Source organism: Anser cygnoides, chromosome 1 (assembly GCF_040182565.1).
Source record: "Anser cygnoides isolate HZ-2024a breed goose chromosome 1, Taihu_goose_T2T_genome, whole genome shotgun sequence".
Taxonomy (NCBI): domain Eukaryota; kingdom Metazoa; phylum Chordata; class Aves; order Anseriformes; family Anatidae; genus Anser; species Anser cygnoides.
Genome location: NC_089873.1, coordinates 42,180,111 through 42,199,801, shown reverse-complemented (window position 1 = coordinate 42,199,801; position 19,691 = coordinate 42,180,111). Strand labels below are relative to the sequence as shown.

Sequence of the window (19,691 nt, the reverse complement as noted above, 5' to 3'; positions counted from 1 at the left end):
AGCACTTCTCAGGGACTTTCAATAATCGTATCACCAATCTGTTTCAAAAATCAAAAAAGGATGTTCCCCCCCCCAATAAAGCAGGCTGAGATCCATCACCCTTATCAGGACTATGTCTGTACTAGCTTTCAAAGTAGTCTCATAAGATTTAAATAAAGTAGCTTGGAACACAGATATATAATCTGTAATAATAAAAAATAACATTAATAATAAGTACTTGAAATGAGAGTGTCTTCCCAAATAAAATTCTATACTACACTAAGTTTAATCTCAACTAATATTAGGCATCTGAAAATTAGGTGTTTAAAAAACTAGATGGTTCATCTCCCCTTAATTAAGGAATAGATGTACGTACCTCTACAGGGTGAGTCATTTTACATAAACATCTCAGAAAAGTGAAAGGAAGTGCCCTCAAGAAGTATTTATCTCTACCATCTGGCTACCGTAGAAGCTCAGGCAACTAGCTCAGATGAGACATCAACCTTGTAACTGGCTATAATAAGGTAAGATGAATTCTATTGTGATCAGAGGCTCCATACAGTCGCTGAGAATATTTGACACTAACTCCTCGCATGTGTTTTGTCTGTTCTCTACCTCCAGCAGAGTCCTTCATGGATTCCTAGTTTGAAAGCTATCATTCATATTGCATCATTTTTCAATAACTGCAAATATTACAGGACAGATTTAACAGATTTTTCTCAAATACTCTTTGTTCTATACTCCCCACTCTATGTTGACACCAGACGTCACTGATCTGTGATGCAGCAAAAATACCTACAGACACTCTTGAACTTCACTAATATTTTTTGACTCCTAAGTTATCTGCAGACAGGAAAAAGCAGTCCTAAACAGCCTATCCCCCGTGCTCCCCATCTTCTCCTCATGCTGAATGTTTATCACATGCACTTAATCCTGACTTAATAGCAGTATTCAGCTATTAGGACCTAATATTACTAGACTTGAAAAGAAAGATTTCATTAAAGAAATACAACATTTCAGAACAATGACCTACAGGGACTGGAATCTTCTGGTATGTATAACAGGACAGAGAAGACAAATACAGATTGGCAATTGGGATTGTGAGCAGATTTTTACTATGCACATTTCTACTGCCAGAAGTCATTTATGGGTGGGACAGAAGGAGCCTCAATTTTAATCTTTGGAGCCATGAATTTGAACAATTCTCTATGCTGAATTTATGAGCTGTTTTACTTATCAGTATTTCCTCAGAGTTTTCACGCAGTCAGACTGATTACCCTTTCCTCGTACTGTTTGTGCATGCTTCAGTTCGGCTATACAGTGCAGAAATGGACATGAGCTGCATACTGTACCATACAAGGAAAGTAAAGGCAGTGACATGCCAATCATGCTTCTTAATTTTTTGTATGAAAACACAAAATGATATCACTCATAATAAAAATCTGTATTTCCAAATACGTAAGCAACAAGCATAACATAAATATTTGGGGATTTTTTAATAATCTAAATGCCATAGATCATCTAAACAGACAAAATAAAAGAAAACAAACAAACAAACAAACAAAAAACAGAGAGATGGGAAGAGTCTTATTTTTTCTTGTAACATGCTTGCTTTTCATAAAACAATTCATACTGAATGGTTTCAGTGCACAAATATCTATATATATTTTTTCATTTATGTATCCACAATTTATATATCCATAATTTATATATTGATAATTTCCATGAATATAAATCTCAGATTACCTGATTATAAGAAAATACTAGTCACCTGGCATAAAATAGCTCAGAGTAACAAAATAACCTCTCGTTGCCAAAAATGAGGCCATTGTCCTGGACCAACACTGCACTGCATTTTATTATATGAATATCCTTCCCCACATAGTGCTAGGGACACGGGCATAGACTGCAGCTCTGCACACAGGCACCGAGGTGCTCATGGAATAATGGCTATATAAGATGCTACATTGGTACATCTACTGACAGACAAACCAGTTCCCCCAATTAGCACTAGCAATGGCAATTTGCTCAAGTTTACCAGTAAGACCTCTTTAAAGAAAGTCTGGCCAAGACATTAATCAGATTTCTCTAAAAATAACTTCATTCTGTGGCAACCATGATGGTTACTAACCAACTGCTGGATGGATTTCTTAAAAGAAGCTAGGAAGAAAACTGACTGTAGAGATTTTAATCATGTATATTTTGGAGTTTTGGTTTTGACTGAGCCTGGAGTACTCAAGAACATCTATGAAGCATTTCAAAATGAACACATATAGAAACATGAAAGCAAGATTATTTTATTATTTTTTTTTTCACAATAACAGAATATGCTATTTCACTATTATATTTTACTTTCCTATGTAATCATGACATTAGCTACACTTTAGTACAGCATGAGTAATGAGAATGGGTTACAGACATAACACCCTCCAAGACAGGATGCAGTTTGTTTGTTTAAAAAATACCATGCTGGTTTGTGGAAGAAGCAATCAGTATCCAAGCCTGGATGGCTTGAAATTCTATCTTGTGATAATGTAAGAAATTAGGAATTTTCTAGCCACAATGAAATGGGATGATATCCTGACTCCAGTGAGTAAATGGAGAAACTCATTCTGATTTCAACAAGAACACAGTGAGTTCTGATTTTGGAGGGCAGATTTTGGCACATTTGTAAAATAAGACATTTAGAAATGATCAAGCTAACAAACTGTATCTCCCTAAAGGACATTAGGGAGATGATAAAAGCAGAGAGCTGTAGAAGTGTGTGAATACTGGGTAATGAATTGTAGTATGTTCAGAAACTGACTCCTCAATAGCTTAAACATCTTATCTACCTTCTCTGCATTCACCTACAAATATGATACAATACAGTGGCTTCAAAGGAGCTGTAACAACATAGAGATTTGCAATATTAACATCTTCAATCATCTCCAATCTGTGTTCTACTGCTATGAAAACATCATGGAACACCAATGCTTGGCAGATTGTAACACATCTGAAAGTATCCTACAAGCAACAGCGGAATGAAATTAAGTAGTGGAGCACAGAAGCAATACAACACTTGCGAAGAATAGAAACCTTTATATAACCATTAAGGAGAAAAGCCCCTCAACTGCACTCAAATGAAGATATCAGTATGATCTGTCAAACTAAAAAGAATTGTGAAGTAATTGTAAAGTAATATTGCCTTAAATCAACACCTAAAATTTTATCAAAAAATATTTAACATATCATTCTTACCAGCCTTATTAAGACAATCAGCCTAATTAAGAGCTAAATTCTGTCTTCAGTTCATCAGAATGGGTTAACTACAGGTTCTACATAGAATTTTGCAAGAAATAGACTGAATTACAAAGATAGTTTGCTACTACAGCAGGAAACAGTATTTACCACCCAAAAGTCAAATTCTTGGATATGCCATTGATTTATGGCTTGATCAGGATACGTGTTATTTCTTTCTAATCCATTAAGACAAAACGCTTGTTTATGTTGTAACCATGTTGTGAATCACAGGTTACTGTGCGCAAAGGCTGTTGAGATCCTTAAAGACATGTATATATCCAAGTGAAAATTACTGTTGAATATCCTGACTTTATTGTCAACCAAGCTGAAATTTTTAATGTGAAATGAAGGAAACATTTGCCCCTTCAGACTGAAATGTGACCACTATCACTCTGCCTTTGTTGGCACTTATATCAGTATTTCACAAAGAGATCTTACATTTTCTCTCATTAAATGAGATCATCTCTAGTGTTCAGGAGAGAAGGGATCAAATTTTCCGCACATGCAAATATGTCCCTAATCCCCTTGCTTTTAGGGAGTCTGAGTTCTCCAGTATCTCTTTTGCTGATCTGAAGCTCCTGTATTATATTCTTTCTCTGTTGCCAAATTCCCTTGAAGTATTTTTATTTATTTATTTATTTATTGAATCACAGTGTTTGTTCTGACACACTAGTTCCACATATGCTTACTCTTGTGCACTTCCTTCTGTGAAACTTTACTTGGTTTGATTTTTCAGCTTCCCTTGGGACTCTGCACCTTCTCTGCACCATGCCCACAGAGGAGGGAGCATAACCCAGACAAATTCCACATTGACACTACAGCACCCTGGGAGGCAATCCATGTTTTACTTTCCACACATTTTTCTTTTATTCTCCACTCCCCTCTGCTAATATCTTATCTTATAGGCCCAAATTCTTGAAGACTGTGACTGATATAGCTGGCCTAGACTGGGAGGCTTCTTTGCCTTCATGCTTTGCTTATTCAAGCACCAACCCATTGTGGACACCAAGCTGAAGAAACCTTGTTCTTGCTCAAGAACAGTCAGTACATGAAAGTTTTCCTAATTAGATTGTATTCAAAGAAAAGGAAGCAATGATGATATTGTCCATGACTGACTGTCAGTCACACATAGTTTCTCTGCTGAGTACCCTGCTTCCTAGGTTACAGCTAATAATACAGAACTTTAGGTGAGGTACAAAACAGCAAAGTTATTGGAGTTATTATTATTCTCTTCTTACCTTTGTCACATATTTCACATATCACATATTTCCACAGGACAAATGCAAGTTTTATATTAAATGGCTTCTACTTATGTCTTCTTATTACAAGCAAGAACAAAGAATATATGCATTATTAAATTGTCAGACAGGAAGCTGTTAACATCAGTAACAGATTAGGCGGAAAAAAAAAACAGTTTTATTTAAGGTGATTCAAGTAATCAGCAACACTTTAAAATATGGGTAATTATTCCTTTTATATTAAAAAAAATAATAATTAAAATGAAATAGTGCTTAGCCACCAAAAATTTTTATTCTCAAATAATGGCATTAGTACCATTTTACATGTAAAATGATTTCAAGGATATACCTGATAGAAACCAGAAGTGAAACTAGTTTGTGGCTTCTCATGCCAGTTGCTAGGCCCTACTCCTGCTCAGAAGCATTTCAAAAGCAAACTTGAACCTGCAGCTTTCAAGCTTTCAGATTTGTGCTGCTCCTTCATGAGAAACAGATTCCCTCAATTCTTCCTTCCAGCACACTGCCTGTGGCTGTTGAGCTGGCCAGCAATGACTAAAGCAGGCAGACCGATCAGCTGAGGATATTTCTAAACTCCTTTTGAACTTTTATTTGTTATTTCACATTCTTATTTAATGCCTATTTATTTCCACTACAGAGACAGCTTACAAAAAAAAAAAAAAAAAAAAGTTTAGAAAAAGAAGGAAAACAGCCTGTTTACTGCATAGATGTGGTGCCAGGAAATCCCATTGTTGTAGTGGTGAGTAAAAGTCCTGCACCCTGACTTATGTCTTACTCACCCTAAATCATGTATGAGCCAAGCAGCCTTTTGTGATTAATGAAAGTGGTCAAATGTTTTACAACACTTGCTAGGAAGTCATCTTTCTGTGCATGACCACTCGATTACTAAGTCATGCTGGTTTTACACATGCCCTCTAAATCAAATCCTGATGCACAACAGGAAGTCTTCACTGCCAAATCTTTTGGAGTTTAACACAGCATCAACATGATACAAAACCAGGTGTTAAAATTGTCAAAGGCAGATATTTTGAAATGGAAAAGAACAAGAGAGGGGTCAACATCTATTTTTGTTCTAGCTTTTCCAACTTGCTGCAATTCACTCATGTTTTGGGGAGTTTCACCTCAATAAAATATTTTAAACTAGTGTTGAGAGATACATAGAATGATGAAATACTTTGCACTGTATTAGGATCAGAGGGGCAAGGCAGTAAAGGAGGATTTACAGGAAAATAAACATAGCTAAATAGATAAGTCAGACCAAATGTCACACTGAAAATAGGTTAGGACAATGCTAATATTATACTTACTTAACTTTTCTTATGCTTTATGCAGAGCTAGTACAGACATTTAGTGGCTGGCACCTTCTCAGTTTATATACTCCAAAATACTATGATCCTGCCCTAACCACTTAAAAATTATTCTTCCCTTTGATTTTCTTATTTTCCAAGTTCTTTCAACCTGGTTTACACAGAACATACAAAACAGCCATCAGAAATCTGCACATCTTACACTGGGGAATTATCCCTTTGCATTTACCAGACAAAACACTCTGCATTCCTTTTCTGAATTTTAAGTAACTTATGCTATCTTTCAGCCAAAGTTCTGCGCCAGTAAAAACAAAAAAGTGAGGTTTGTGACCTTAAAAACATCATGGGCAAGTGAAGATTTGCACAAAATATTCCACTAGTAGGTTTGAGAATAGATAGATGCTCCCTCCTCTCCCAGCTTAATCCCCAAACACCCTAGCTGTCAAAAGGCTATTGTTAAAGCATGGGCTTCCTCCAAGACCACATCCTGTGAATCAGGTCAAAGTGAAACAGAGCTGCTTTAAATGAACTACTCTTTGCATGCTTTGTATGCAAGTGTAAGAAAAGCTATGCAACTAAAAAATTAGTGTACTGGAGAAAAAAAGACTTGACCTAGGCTAGAATTAACACAAAGTAAAAAAAGCTAGTGGTTTTCTTTTGCAACTGATGCCCTTATTATTTTGTAAATAGAAGATTTTCTGTTACAAAGTAAATAGACAGTGCATATAAAAGAAGAAATTAGGACCCCCCGAAAGTCTTCTCTCCTTAAAAAAGGGCCTTGTTTTATTTCATAACTATTTATACTTTCAACACCATGTTTAATAAGTGAAAAGCCTATGAAGAGCATTACACACAGGCCTTTTGATGAGTGTTATACCACTCTACAAAGGGGACAACATAATTTGCATCTCCAATAAATTGTGTCAAAATCTGTGTTGATCAGATATATCAAAATCAAAAACTGTGGCTACTAGAGTAAAATTCCAGCTCCAGCTCGGAAATGGGCCCAAGCTGATGCTTACCACTGACTTCAGGATAAAGAGAGCCAAAACTCTCCTTGTGAGGTAAGCAGGAAAAATAACTCATTATCTGGTTGTGTCATTCTTAACTGATTCCTCTGAAAAGACAAAGATTGCTCTTGCGGTTATGATGTGAAGGCTGGGACTCAAGATATATATGACTTGAGATTCAAAGTCCTGCCACAAAGTCCTAGCTTGAGTGTGGGAAAATCATCAATTTCTCCTTTAATCGCCCCTCTACCTCTGTACCGTGGGGATAATATTTTTCCATTTCGCCCACACTCTAACACAGCCATACGTCCTATAGGGCGGCAACTAACTCCTACTGTGTGTATCACTGTCTGTTACAATAAGGACCAACCAATATACTAAAAGTTTCCAGGTTCAAGGTCTGGTTGAAACTGAAAAAAAATCACAGAGAGGACATAAGAATATGTTTTTACTTGAAGAAAAATGTGTGTTTCAAATGAATTGAACTTCATAATCCTAGTGGAACCCCTCATTCTGCTGTGTGCTTTGGGATGCTCCTGGATCCTACATAGCAGTTGGAACAGCCCCTGTGAAATGCAATGGGCTGAAAAATTCACTGAAGTGATTTTGAAGGGTCTCAGAGCTCTAAATCGGATTGTGTACACAAGCCTTCTAGGATGCCTGTTATAGAGCACAGAATTGAGTCCCTGAGTCCCTCTACTGCCAGACCTTGCAGGATCTTTAGGCTTGAGGGCACTCCAATGCTAACATCCTACATGCCAGGGAAAGAAGTGTTTCTGAGGAAGCAACTAGCTCACTGGTCTCTGATGATACCTATCCATGCTTTTGGGAAACTTAACAGGAACCATAGTATTTCAGTGAAATGCCTCTGGAAACACCCATACTATACAATGGTATTTTTTGTAAGGTAGCAAAGCTGTCTTCAAATGGAATCCTTACATCTTGATGGCACTGTGGGCCACGGAGCTGTCACCTCAGATTCCCAGAGTAGCAGTTTCATTACCCCAGACCTGCACTCAGATAAATCAATGAATGAGAAACGAGAAAGAGAAGACCTTCAGAATAACCATCTAGTCTTTTGCACAGTGAAGGGTCAGTGCTAATAATGCTATGAATGGCAGGTGTTCACGTGCTTGTTTTTTAAAATCCTCCAGTGACAGAGATGGTATACCTTCTGAATGCAAAATGTTCCTCTGTTTAACTACTATTACTGCTGGAAAGTTTTACTAAAGCCTAAGTAAAACCTCCCGGGGTATAATATAAGCCCATTATTTTTATCTAGAGATGGAGACCACTTATCTCCATTTATGGTCACAGAGAACAGATTACCCTGAGAGGCCACATTTATTAGCTCTGGTGTTGCACCAAGCTAATGCTGCTGGGTTGCTTCAGGTTCTGGAGCTCTGCTGGTTTCACACATTCTGAGATCTGTGCATACACACTCAGACACACTCCCATTTTCAAGAAAAGATGTTTTTAATGCATTTTTATTTTTGGTCAGGAAATCCCCAAGCAGCTTTCCTAGGCACAGATGCAATACAAAAGAGTAAAAACAATTGTTTTTCTGCTGATGCCTAGTATCGGCTCTCAGCACACAAACATTTATGAAATATGCTGAGTTCTTAGTTCTTCTTTTGTGTGAGAAATAAAACAAAAGCAGTAGAAAGGTAGGCAGAGGTCTTAAACCTGGGTCAGTAAATAACCTCCTATACATAATACCAATTGTAAATTACAAACAAAAAGCATCTTTCAACCCACAGTCAGTACAATCTGCTCATAAATATAAAATCTTTGAGAGTTACATTGTTGTCTTACTGTACATTTATATCAACTATGTGAAAACATGATTGGCGCAGATGATTAGAGAATAAACATAACACTAAAGTTGTTTCCAAGCTCATGCAGCGTGATGCTCTTAATTCAGTTATAATAGAGCATAGACAGATGGTGGTGGATGCACAAAGCACATTAAAGATGCTGTTATCTGTTTGATAAAGAAATAATTCAGAGAACAAGGCAAGAAGCTGAAACTGCTGACAATCTGAACTCCTGCCAATTGTCCTGGCTTCACTGGGCCAATGTGAATTTCAAACACACATAGTCCCAGGTGTCAGCAGTGCTGACTGAAATTTCTGGCAGCTAGTTCAGTGCTTTTGAAACAATGCTGGCTTCCCAGCACTAGCGGTCACTGTGGGGAGAAGATGGGCGGTCTCTGGCTGCTTCTGCTGTCCTCTTTGTTTCTTTGGCTCTAGTGCTATAAATGAAATACTCGGCACAATGTGCAGCCTCCTTTCTTGCCAACCCACAAGGCAGACATCTCCAGTGTACTAGCACTGGGAAAAGGAAGGGTATGACAAAGTGGGGAAATAAACTCATTTATTTATGTTCCCTAGACTCAGTATGTCAAGAAACTTGGTAACGTTTGGCCCTGTGAGACCAGACAAAAAGGTATCCAAGAAATTGAAAGGTCAAAGAGATGTGGGATTGCAACATATGCTGTGCTTCAGAGAGTTGGGGAGTGGTGGGAAAGGGTCTCACAGAACCTAAGTAAATGGCGTGGAAGGGTTAGCTGAGGAAAGACAGAGATCAGAGTTGTTCATGGCACACATCTGGTTTTCCAATGTACACAGTACTCCCGTTGGCATGAACAGGAGCTCCACCCTTGCGTGGAAAGCAAAAATATTTGTCTTAAGATCTGTCTGGATAGAGAAGCCTAGTCATCCTCCAAGTCTGGTATCTGGCGATGGGCAGGAGTTACCACATCACTGACAAAGAGCTGACAGTTGATGAGGGAAAAATGAGAGGTTTCCATGCTCATTCCAATGTCCTCCTGCAACAGTGTTGGCTGAATGACCTGGAAGCTCTCAGATCAAGACTAAGATGCTGTAGTATGATACTAAATGGAATTTGCCTCAGGAGTCACCTTAATAGCAGCGGTATATGTTTTTGCCTAATCGCACCAAAGCATTTAGCTTTGTTTTGTGGCACGGACTTTAAATTTTTAGATTATTTTAATGAAGTTTTCTTGGTACAACTAAGTATTTCAGACCCCAATATTTGTTGGCCATATTCCCCACGTAGAGTACATCTAATCTTTTCTGTTCTGCTGCTATACAGACCACTTTCCCAACCCAACTGCTCAGATTTCCATGCTCTACAGAAGAAGCCACTCATGCGTCTTTACTCAGATGGACACATCATATCCTTTGGCATTTCTTTCAGAAGACCTTGCAGCAGATCCATTTCCTGTCTCAAAATTAGACTGTTTTGTGATGAGCTTGGTGGGGCCAGACCCCTTTAAGAAAGATGACAAATTACTAACCATATATTTTCTGGATGCCAGTATTTCCATGTTACAAGAATCTTAACATAAACCCTGAAAACTGATGCGTCTAGAAGTTTTACGTTTACATACGTGCATTGGATCAGTTGTAGAACCTGACTAACACTTTCCAGTAAGGAATAATGATACGAAAAATGTCGCAGTGACAGAAGAACCTGATTTGTGGATACAGAGAAAAATTAGTCATATGCAGAAGCCTGTAAAGATGTCTGCCAAGAGGAAGGAAGAAGCAGATAAAGCAGACAGCAACAGAGAGATAGCAGAAGGAGAAACTGAAAACAAGAAAAAAAAATATATGTTAATATTACAGTACAGGAATTAATTAATTCAGGAAAGAAAGCTAAAATCTTATCTTTGAAGTTTTATAACCAAAACACTACAATCAATATATCAGATTCAGCTCAGAGAAAATTCAGTTTGCAAGCTTAGTTGATGCTGCAGTGCTCTTGAAAGAAGAAAAGTTTGATGATGGGAGGAAAACCTGGGGAACGTGTAGCAGAGCACTACAATGAGCAGCCCTGGGCAGCTACACCAGAAGACTGGCATGATTAGCAGGGGTGCCAGCTCTCATCAGGTGTGCCAGCTCCCATCAGGGGTGCCAGCTGAATATCTGCACAGCTATGTACCAGAGAGGATTTGTGACAGTGTCCTTGCAACCACAGTATCAGTTGTGTGAGGGCAGCTGAAAGCAACCATGTTCACCTGGAGTGAAATGCTATTGGCACTATGCTACAGGTCAGTATAGTATAAAATTATAATTTAGTGACCAAAAGAAGTAGTCTTTGCAAATAAACTCTTTCTACATCCCTTTGTTTTTAAGCCATTGCTTAACTTACTTTTTTACAATATAAATGGTATTTTTTTCATTTTCTTACTTTTTAATAGAACATCCTAAAACAATAAGAGGATCACAAGGCAGCCTGGAATGATCTGATAATTTTGGCCTCATTAATTTAGCAAGCAGTATGAAAGTATGGGCACAGAAATATAAAATAATACCCTACATACATTTAGAAAAATATTATATAGCATATTGGTATTTTCAGAAGTGGGTTTGCATTAAAAAAAAAAAAAACAACTATGGTTAAACTGAACAGCAAAACTCCATCTGCTTCAAGGAGAGCCAGCATTTCACCTCATGAATCCAGCAGCTGGATTCCTTTCCTGTGTACATATATAGGAATAAACTTTTGTCTATATGATACTCAGGGAAGAAGAATGTGCTCTGAATGCTTGTGTTCAAATATTTTGCATGACTATTCACATCGTAAGTGTTCTTGCAGTCAGTTTAAACATTAGCAGGCTTAGCAAGAAAGCAGATGGACTTGTATTTGACTTACGTATCAAAGCACAAATTAGGAGAACTGTGAACAAAAGTGTATTTGAATAAACTACACATAAAATTATTTAAATTGTTAGTACCTTGTTTGCTTTCCTAGGTTTAACTATATTCTAGACAACTAAAAAAAAAGCAAAAAACTTTGAATATAACCACCTCAAACCTTTTCTATCACAGAATTTTTATTAAAATAATATCACTTTATCAAACTTCAAACTGCATCACATCCACAGAAAGACCCCAAGACTACATGTGCAAAAGCAGCAAAAGCATGTGAGAAGGGAGAAATACCTAGGGAAAACAGAACTGATGCTTGCAGCTGTATTCTTAGCCAGCCCTGGCAATGTAGTTGTGTGAGAAAGCCAACACAAGTGTCAAAAGTCTCAAACAATCAGGTGTGGTGAGACTCAACACCATAGAGGAAACAGCTGGGTGGCAATGACCTACCGTATTGACTTGTATAACCCAAATTTATCTTGGAATCCTTAGCACTTATAGATAGCAACAGGATGTGTCACAGAGGCTATATGTGTCAATCTATATGCCTTCCAGACAGGATGAGAAAGCTGGCGGTCCGCAGTGCAGCATGTGTAAAATATAGAAGAAAGCAAAGTTAAAGCCTGCAATCCAGCAGCTAAGGGCAAATGTTAACCAGATGATTAATTCATATGTTCCATTGTCTTTTGCAGATAGATATTCATTATTTTTCTTTCAAAAAGCAGTGATGCCTTATATCTAGTGATAAAACACAAGCGTATAAGCAATATACGACAGAAGCAGATTTTACTCGCATTTGGAAATTCTGATTAGGTATTCATTACATTTTGATTGAAAGACCTTTTTATCTGATCACCATTATAATGGAAACATTCCTAATATACAGCACAGTATACCACAGAGCTATGTAGGGATATCATCTTTGATTAATATCTTTGCTAATCAGCCAGAGTTCTATGGACACTCACATATGGTTAAGCTTTAGGACAATGTGAGCAGACGCAGAAGCTGCATCTGCTCAGCAAACCTGAAGGGACATCAACACTAACAACTCATTCAAATTTGTGCTTGGAACTACTTAAATAATATAGACAAACTACTCAGGGGAATAGGCAGTGGGAATCAGGGAGGCATGTATCTCTATCACTGATGAAAGAAAATATCATTCAGTAATTTAGGCTGATAATTTGAAGTTTTTTAGTGACAAAAGACTAAAAATAGATTTCTTCACCAACCACCCATCTCATAGCCCAAATTACTTTGCAAAAAATGCTTTCATGAAATGTGCTTTAAAGGTGAATAAAAGAGCATCCTTCAAAAAAGTATGCCTGGAAGGAAACTGGTCAAGGGCCTCCACTAAGCTTTGCTGGGAGTGTCAAGACTTATAAAGGGGAATACAGAAAAGCTGCAGAGGTTAGTAAGCTATTGAATGGTCAACACTTCTATAAATCCAGGTGACCAGAGGAGGTTTTCAGACCACTGTGTGCACAAACTGACCTTAATCTTTATGGATCACCTTTAAATGTGCTCAAGTGCCTCCACTGAGAAGAAGGAGACAGATCTAATGTCTAGTATTTTTTTCCCTTTTATTACAAAAAAAAAAAAAAAACAGAAACAAAAACAAAAAAAACTCTTAAGTTTAAAAGAATTGTCAAACCCATGAAACATGAAATTGCCAAACTGAGATCACCTTTTGGGTCCATCCAGACTGTTACTTTACTCACTAGTACTTCAGTAGTACTCAGGACCAGATGCCTTGGAAGGAAATGTGGAACATGAGAGGAACTGACTCCCATTAGATCTTATGCTAATCACTAATAGCTCCTAAGTGGTTCAGACACTGAAGCAAGATGTTATATCTTCCTCTACAACTTTTTTAAAGAATCAAGAAATCTCTCAGAAGGCAGTGTAAGCTGTATTCTTTTTTTCTTCTGAAAATAGTACTTGCAAATCTAAAATACATGCCATTTAATAACCACTGAATAAATTTTGTTATTAAAAATAAACAACTAAGCAGGAATTATACTGTGTTGAAAAGTTTTATTCTTATCTTCATGTTGCACTCATGTCACAGAAGAGGGTTGTTCATCACTTTTGGTAATCAAGAGATAAACAGTCTGCTCATTCTCTATGTTTCTATAGAGCACCTTTGAGACCTCCAATTCATCATGTTTGAAAGGCAGAGAGAGGTGATAAAGAGAACTCGGAGAGAAAAATTAAGTGACATGACCAATATCCTATAGGAAATATGTGGCAGGGATTGAAAAGGAAACCAAATGTTCAAGATCTCAACCCTATGCTTTAACCATAAAACCAACTTTCTTCACGAATACTGAATTAACCCAGTAACTAAACACAAAGGAAAACTAAGTACATATATTATATCTATCTCAACACTCTTACAGCTGTGATTACACTTAAGTGTCCTTAGATTAAATATGAAGCAACTACAAATGTATGTTTAATAAGAGTTTGGAAATCAGTTCCACAAACCAAAAGTACTAGAAAAGCAAGGGGAGGCAACCTCACATAACACTGCTTGCTGAAACTGCAAAACAACACATGCAGCCATAATGTACTGAAAGATCTACAGGAATATACATGAATGACAAGAAGGGACTTAATACTCATGTTCAAAACATGAAAAATGTTTTCAACTACAGCAGAAAGACTAAAAGAAAATCAAACAGAAGTTTTTTTAATGATTATGAGTCAAAAAGTACCCCCTTACAAAGGGAAAAAAAATCAAACCCTTAAACAGTCTAAAAGTGTCTTGGCATCCTACTTCAGACATTTTTTATATATATATAATTTAATCACAATGAATCAGAGCTAGATTGGGGCTAGCAAGAAGCTACTTTGCAGAAGAGAAAAACACAGGGACTTTTCACTGGGAAGCTGTTTTTCTTGTTCAGCAGTTCTGCAAGTGTAGCCAGATAATTTGAAAAGTGAAAAGAAAATCAATTAGTTGTTTTTATTTTAAAAGAGCCTCCCTGTGGGAATAGGTGTGGGCGTGAGAGCTCTTTTTAAACTTCATAATATAACATGAAGCAGCCAATTATTTTTTTTATTATTTTTTTTTTAATGCTGTCATTTCATTGCTCTGTTTATTGGGTGCTGGGATGATTATTTTCTACTTGTGATTCTACCGATCCTTATCAAAATGTTCTGTGAAGTTTATTCTATCAGTAGCTTCGCATTAATATTTAAAAACTAGAAAATTTATTCAAACAACAACACTGAGCAACCCCAAATTTACAAAGCTGCTATGTAAGTTCACTGGTGACAGCAAAAGTCTATCATTTACCCAATTACACCCAAGCTCCACATGCAGCAGGTTTCTATAAGATTTTGTCTAAGCAAATCAACATTTTCTGAGAATTCAGATCTGCAGGTAAAGTTTACAACTAACCTTGCTATCTTCAATCTCCTGGGTTTTTCCTTGAAGTGCTCTCCTCTCTCCAAAATCACAGGTTGACTTTAACGTGAGCTGACAAGAAAGCATCGAGCTCTCTGCCCCAGTAAGCTCCAAGGACTTTGGTGAGTACTGCTGCGAGCCGGTGGGGCCAAGGTTTGGTATCGGGAGGGCAGTATGAACAGGCTTTGACCCTACGGCTGGCTGTCTTAGCTTGGAGGCAACCCCAAGCACAGGCATGGCTTCTATAAATGTATCTTCTTTCTGCCAAAGAAAATGCTCCTGACCTCAGTCTGGTAGACTCCAGCTTCAGCAATTCCAGAACAAATACTTTAAACAAAAGTAGCAGTCATCTTTTCAAAAACTCCTTAAAACAATAATATTACGAGTTTCACGAGGAAGCAAAACTTCTCCTTCATCTCTGCCCTTCTCCCTCACAGACACTCACACGCGCTGCTCGGTGAGTCAGTGGCTCCGTAAGACTAAACACTCCTTTGGGGCGTGAACTTTTTTTGAAGGTAACTGCCACAAAGCTGCCTGTCTGGGATTAAAGAACTCATAAATTTGCTTTCTCTTCTTCCTACAGCATTCCAGGTCTGCGCATTAAATGAATGAAGGATGGGAGAGAAAGAAGGAGAGAGGAGATGAAATCTCTCCGTACTCCAACTGTCAAAACAGCTCTGAGACCACAACACTGGAAGCAGAGACCTCTTCCTGACTACATAAATAACCAGCCCACATCTTAAAAAAAAAAAAAAAAAAAGCCTTTTTTTTTTCTGATTTAAAAAAAAGAAAAAAAGGACCTGAGCAGTGGCCAAAGCAAACAGCTGTTGGAAGAGTTTTTATCCCGGAAATAATCTCAGCAATGAAGCTGTTTGTCTGATTCCTGGCTATTTTTCACTGCTGACAACCATGAGCTACGGTGTTTCATTCCCTGTTCCTCCCGTGAAATCAGGTTAAAATCGTGCAAGAGCGTGGCTAGGAACAGACGCTGAATCACAGCGTGGGTAACGTCTGCCTGTGCTATGAAAAATCCATACAAAAACACAGAGCAGGATATAGGAAAATCACGAGCATTGTTAGGAGATTTAGTCAATACAGCTTTTCAGGGCACTTCTTTCTTTCTTTCTTAGCAGTGGTGCTAACGTCATCTATTCAGTTTTAACACTTCCCTTTCTAAAAACATTTAAAGCTCCACGAAGTCCATGTCCAAAGCATCATTTCTGCTTGTTGTTCACAGAAATATTCTTGCTAGCAACTTTAAATCCTTCTACATGAAAACACAAGGCATATAGGCAGACAGAGGAAGCTATAAAATGAGCCACAATGGACAGTCCAAACTGCTAAGCAACATAAATGCTTACTTAAAAGGACAATTGTAAATTCCTTGGAGTACCTATAGCAGGGGAACCCATTTTAAACTGTGATATAAGGAAAAAAAAAGTTTAAAAATGCCACACCATTAAAATCCTATGGGATTTTATCACTTAGTATTGTGGACAAAAATGTTACATGTTTTTCTTGTTATTTTTTACTGTAATAAAACAAAGAGAGAGAGGATAATCTGAATGCTACTCTGCCACTACTATCCTACATGATATTAACTATACTGTACCTGAAAAGTACATACTCTTCACACTAAGATGTAAGCCCAAGGGGAAATAAGAGTCTTCTGGACTTTTAAGTTTTCAAGTTGAGGATGGTAAGTTACACAAAGCATTTAAAAGAAAACAGTATAAATGAGAAGCTGACTAAAAGAAATCTCCTAAGCCACCTTTTGAGATTATTTTGCAGAATAAAACTACGTTACACAGTATTGTCTTCTACCTTTCATTTACAAAGATCATGCTGACATATCAGTTACAAATTCAACTCTCTATATTGACTATGCTATTCTTGTTTGTAGTTCACAGGAGTGAATCTGACCTAGTTTAAGAATCTCCTGCATTTTGCAGTATGTGTACAGAGGATCAGCAAACCCATTTCAGCATCCTCTGGTTATCTTCTCCCGGGTTTTGCCACCACTAACAGTGGGAGCAGTGGGCTTTATGGAAGACTATACATAGGTAACTGCTCTGCAATTTAGACAAGATCAGCCCACCGGATCCACCACTCTGCTCCAATGGGAGGAATATTCGTGTTCAGTGTATTATTTCAGGTCTTGTGCAGAGCAAAGGGGAAGAAAGCTCCTTGTGCGGTCTGCATTTGTTCTCCAGCACCATAAAGCACTGTGCCTGTGTAAGGAATTTAGGTTTCTGAGACACAACTGTTAACAGTTAACACTTTAGAAAGTGCACATATGCAAAGGCTGAAGCGGACCACAGGAAAAGAGGGATTTATCTCTTGCAAGGTTTGAGGAGATGAAAAATCCTCATGAGGATTGCTGACCAACAATCAAGACAAAGAGTAAACTAGAGTCATGAGACAGATACTTTCTTAAACAGAACTTTGCCAAAAAAGTGTAATTGAATCTTATTACTTCTCAGGGTTATAATTTTACAAAGTAATGTATTATGGCAATCTTGCTGTTCTTCTTTTGAATACGAATGATGAGGTCATGATACCCACAGTCTCTTTTGCAACCCATTTTCCCAGCACAGAAACCCTAAAAGTAATAAGTAAGCAAGCTTACCAGGAGAAAGTCATCTGCAATGCATAACCAAAAGGGTTTGGAAACAATGATGCAAAGCTGGTGTTACTCCTTCAAGATAATTATTACTCTTTCAAAATAATTATTAATTATATTATGACTACCAGCTCACTGCCATCAACTTCAGAATCCCATTTTTCTAGATCTTTGCAACAATAAAACCCAGAAGCACTTCTGATCTGCTGAAGATACAAGGAAGAATCTACAAGATTTCTGCAGGAATCAGTAAAGGTAATGGAGGAAAACAATAACGATACTCCATAGGTAAGAACGTGGTTAGAAGTCTAGTCTTCCTTTTTTGTTCTCTCTCATTCTAATTCACAGCAAAAGATAAATAAACAAACATCTGCTCTCCTTAGAAATCATTTACCTACATTTTTCATTCTAAAGGCTTTTGCATGCCTGAATGTAGGTGTTATGAAGGATATCAGGGGAAAATAATATTTAACAGTTATGTTTCACTAATGGTTTCCATGTGAACAAGAAAGCACAGCATAAAATGTCTGTGGACAAAGTACACGAACTGGTACCATGTGTAGGTATTGTCAGGGAAGCTGGCTAGGCGAGGCACAGCACCTCAGATACAAGGTGTCTGCACCAGACAGGGAAGTGTCCTCGTATTCATGAATTTGGTGGGATTGTTCTTGGTATCTCTGAGGGAGGGAATTAAGTGACCTTCAGTCAAGGCTGCCACGGAGAATCCAAAAAAGAGATGAAGTTGATTTAGATATGTGTGAATAGCACTCAAAGAGAAAGAAGGCCTACCTGTGAGAAACCAGAGGTGGAGAAGTTGCTAGAAGTACCTGTGACCTGGGGTTACATGAAGTCAAAGACAGCATTGGATTATTGGACTGCCTGGCATGAAGAACAATAGTGTTGTTGGCAGGATAGAGAAAGAAGTGAGTAGAAAGATTTGGCAGATGGAAACAAGGGACACATACCTTCACTTAGTTGTGCGAAGCTGATAGAGACATTTCTAGAAAGGGATGGCAAAGAAACAAGTCAAGCTAACCACACTGTACAGAGAGAGGACCTGTAGGTTTCTCATTTACACTGTTAGGTATTTATCCTCAGACATCCTCCAGCCAGGCAGGTAGAGGACATCACCCAGATTCAGGATGCAGGCTGGACACAGATCATGGCTGAAGCCCTGTCATGAGGGAAATTATTAAGTTTTACAGGAAAGGTTAGAGAGTTATGAGGAAACTGGAAGACATCTGAGGTTTGGAAACAAAGGGAGGACAATGTTTCAAGTGGGATGTCAGGAAAGAAGCTAAAACAGGAAAGAGAGACCAAAAAAATGGCAAAACAGAACAAAGGTCATGACACAATTCTTAGAAGTCTTGTCAACTGTGGTGACAGTTCCACTGAGATGTTGAAGGCAGAACTACTTCTTTTTCTAATAAAGATTGAAAATGATGACAACCCGGCCGTAAAGCATGACTCTGAAAGCATCAAGCAATCAATGTTTTAACAGAAAATATGAGTTAGATAAATTATCTATACATCAAAGTAAGATAGTATGTATGCATTAAGGATTATTCCTAAATTCCAGAAAAAGCTATAGTATTTATGTCATAAAACAAGAATAAACACACCTGAAATTCAACTAACCTAATAAAAGACGGTATCTGTCAGTTGTACTATTAAGGTGAATTTTAGTTCTAAAGACTTAACAGGAATAATCATTCACAGTGCAACACCCCAGCATAAATTTCCTTTCCTTCATCACATCTGATACCAGAGTGAGTCCCATGAAGGCTGTTCCCTTCTCTACCCCCATCCCTCAGATAAACTGCTTGCATGAACTGAACAGACAGCTGGCAATGTCTCCCAGACCACAGGAAATATCAAGAGAGGGGACACCTGCCTCAAAAGTGGAGCCAAGAGATTTGTTTGCTCCTTCTGGTCTATGATCTTCAACAAGGAAGCTGTTGCATGTGTCCTGGGTCAAACAGGAAATGTCAGGGGTCCAGAGACTGCAGAGGTCTGTTCTGAGCTGTTTCCCTGCTTCATCCCACCACTGTAACAGCTGTGTCTATAGCTTACAAGAGCCAGGCCAACTTCTGAAGGAGTTTGAATGCACCGATACAATCACACTATTTTGTGCGCA

General features: G+C 37.9%; 1 protein-coding gene across 13 annotated transcripts in view; it reads right to left on the bottom strand.

Moving 5' to 3' along the window:
• NAV3 (neuron navigator 3) overlaps positions 1 to 19,691 on the bottom strand; it is a 411,556-nt gene that overhangs the window by 253,659 nt on the left and 138,206 nt on the right. For 6 of the 13 annotated variants that reach the window (XM_048047441.2, XM_048047445.2, XM_048047451.2 and 3 more), the window contains exon 1: positions 14,926 to 15,643. The exons of 1 other annotated variant lie outside the window; for it this stretch is intronic. In XM_048047441.2, coding sequence (XP_047903398.1) covers positions 14,926 to 15,168 — 243 coding nt within the window. In that variant the 5' untranslated portion in view covers positions 15,169 to 15,643. Of the gene's footprint in view, positions 1 to 14,925; positions 15,645 to 19,691 lie in introns of those variants that run through there. 6 more of the 13 variants (XM_048047439.2, XM_066993373.1, XM_048047440.2 and 3 more) reach the window with 3 other exon arrangements.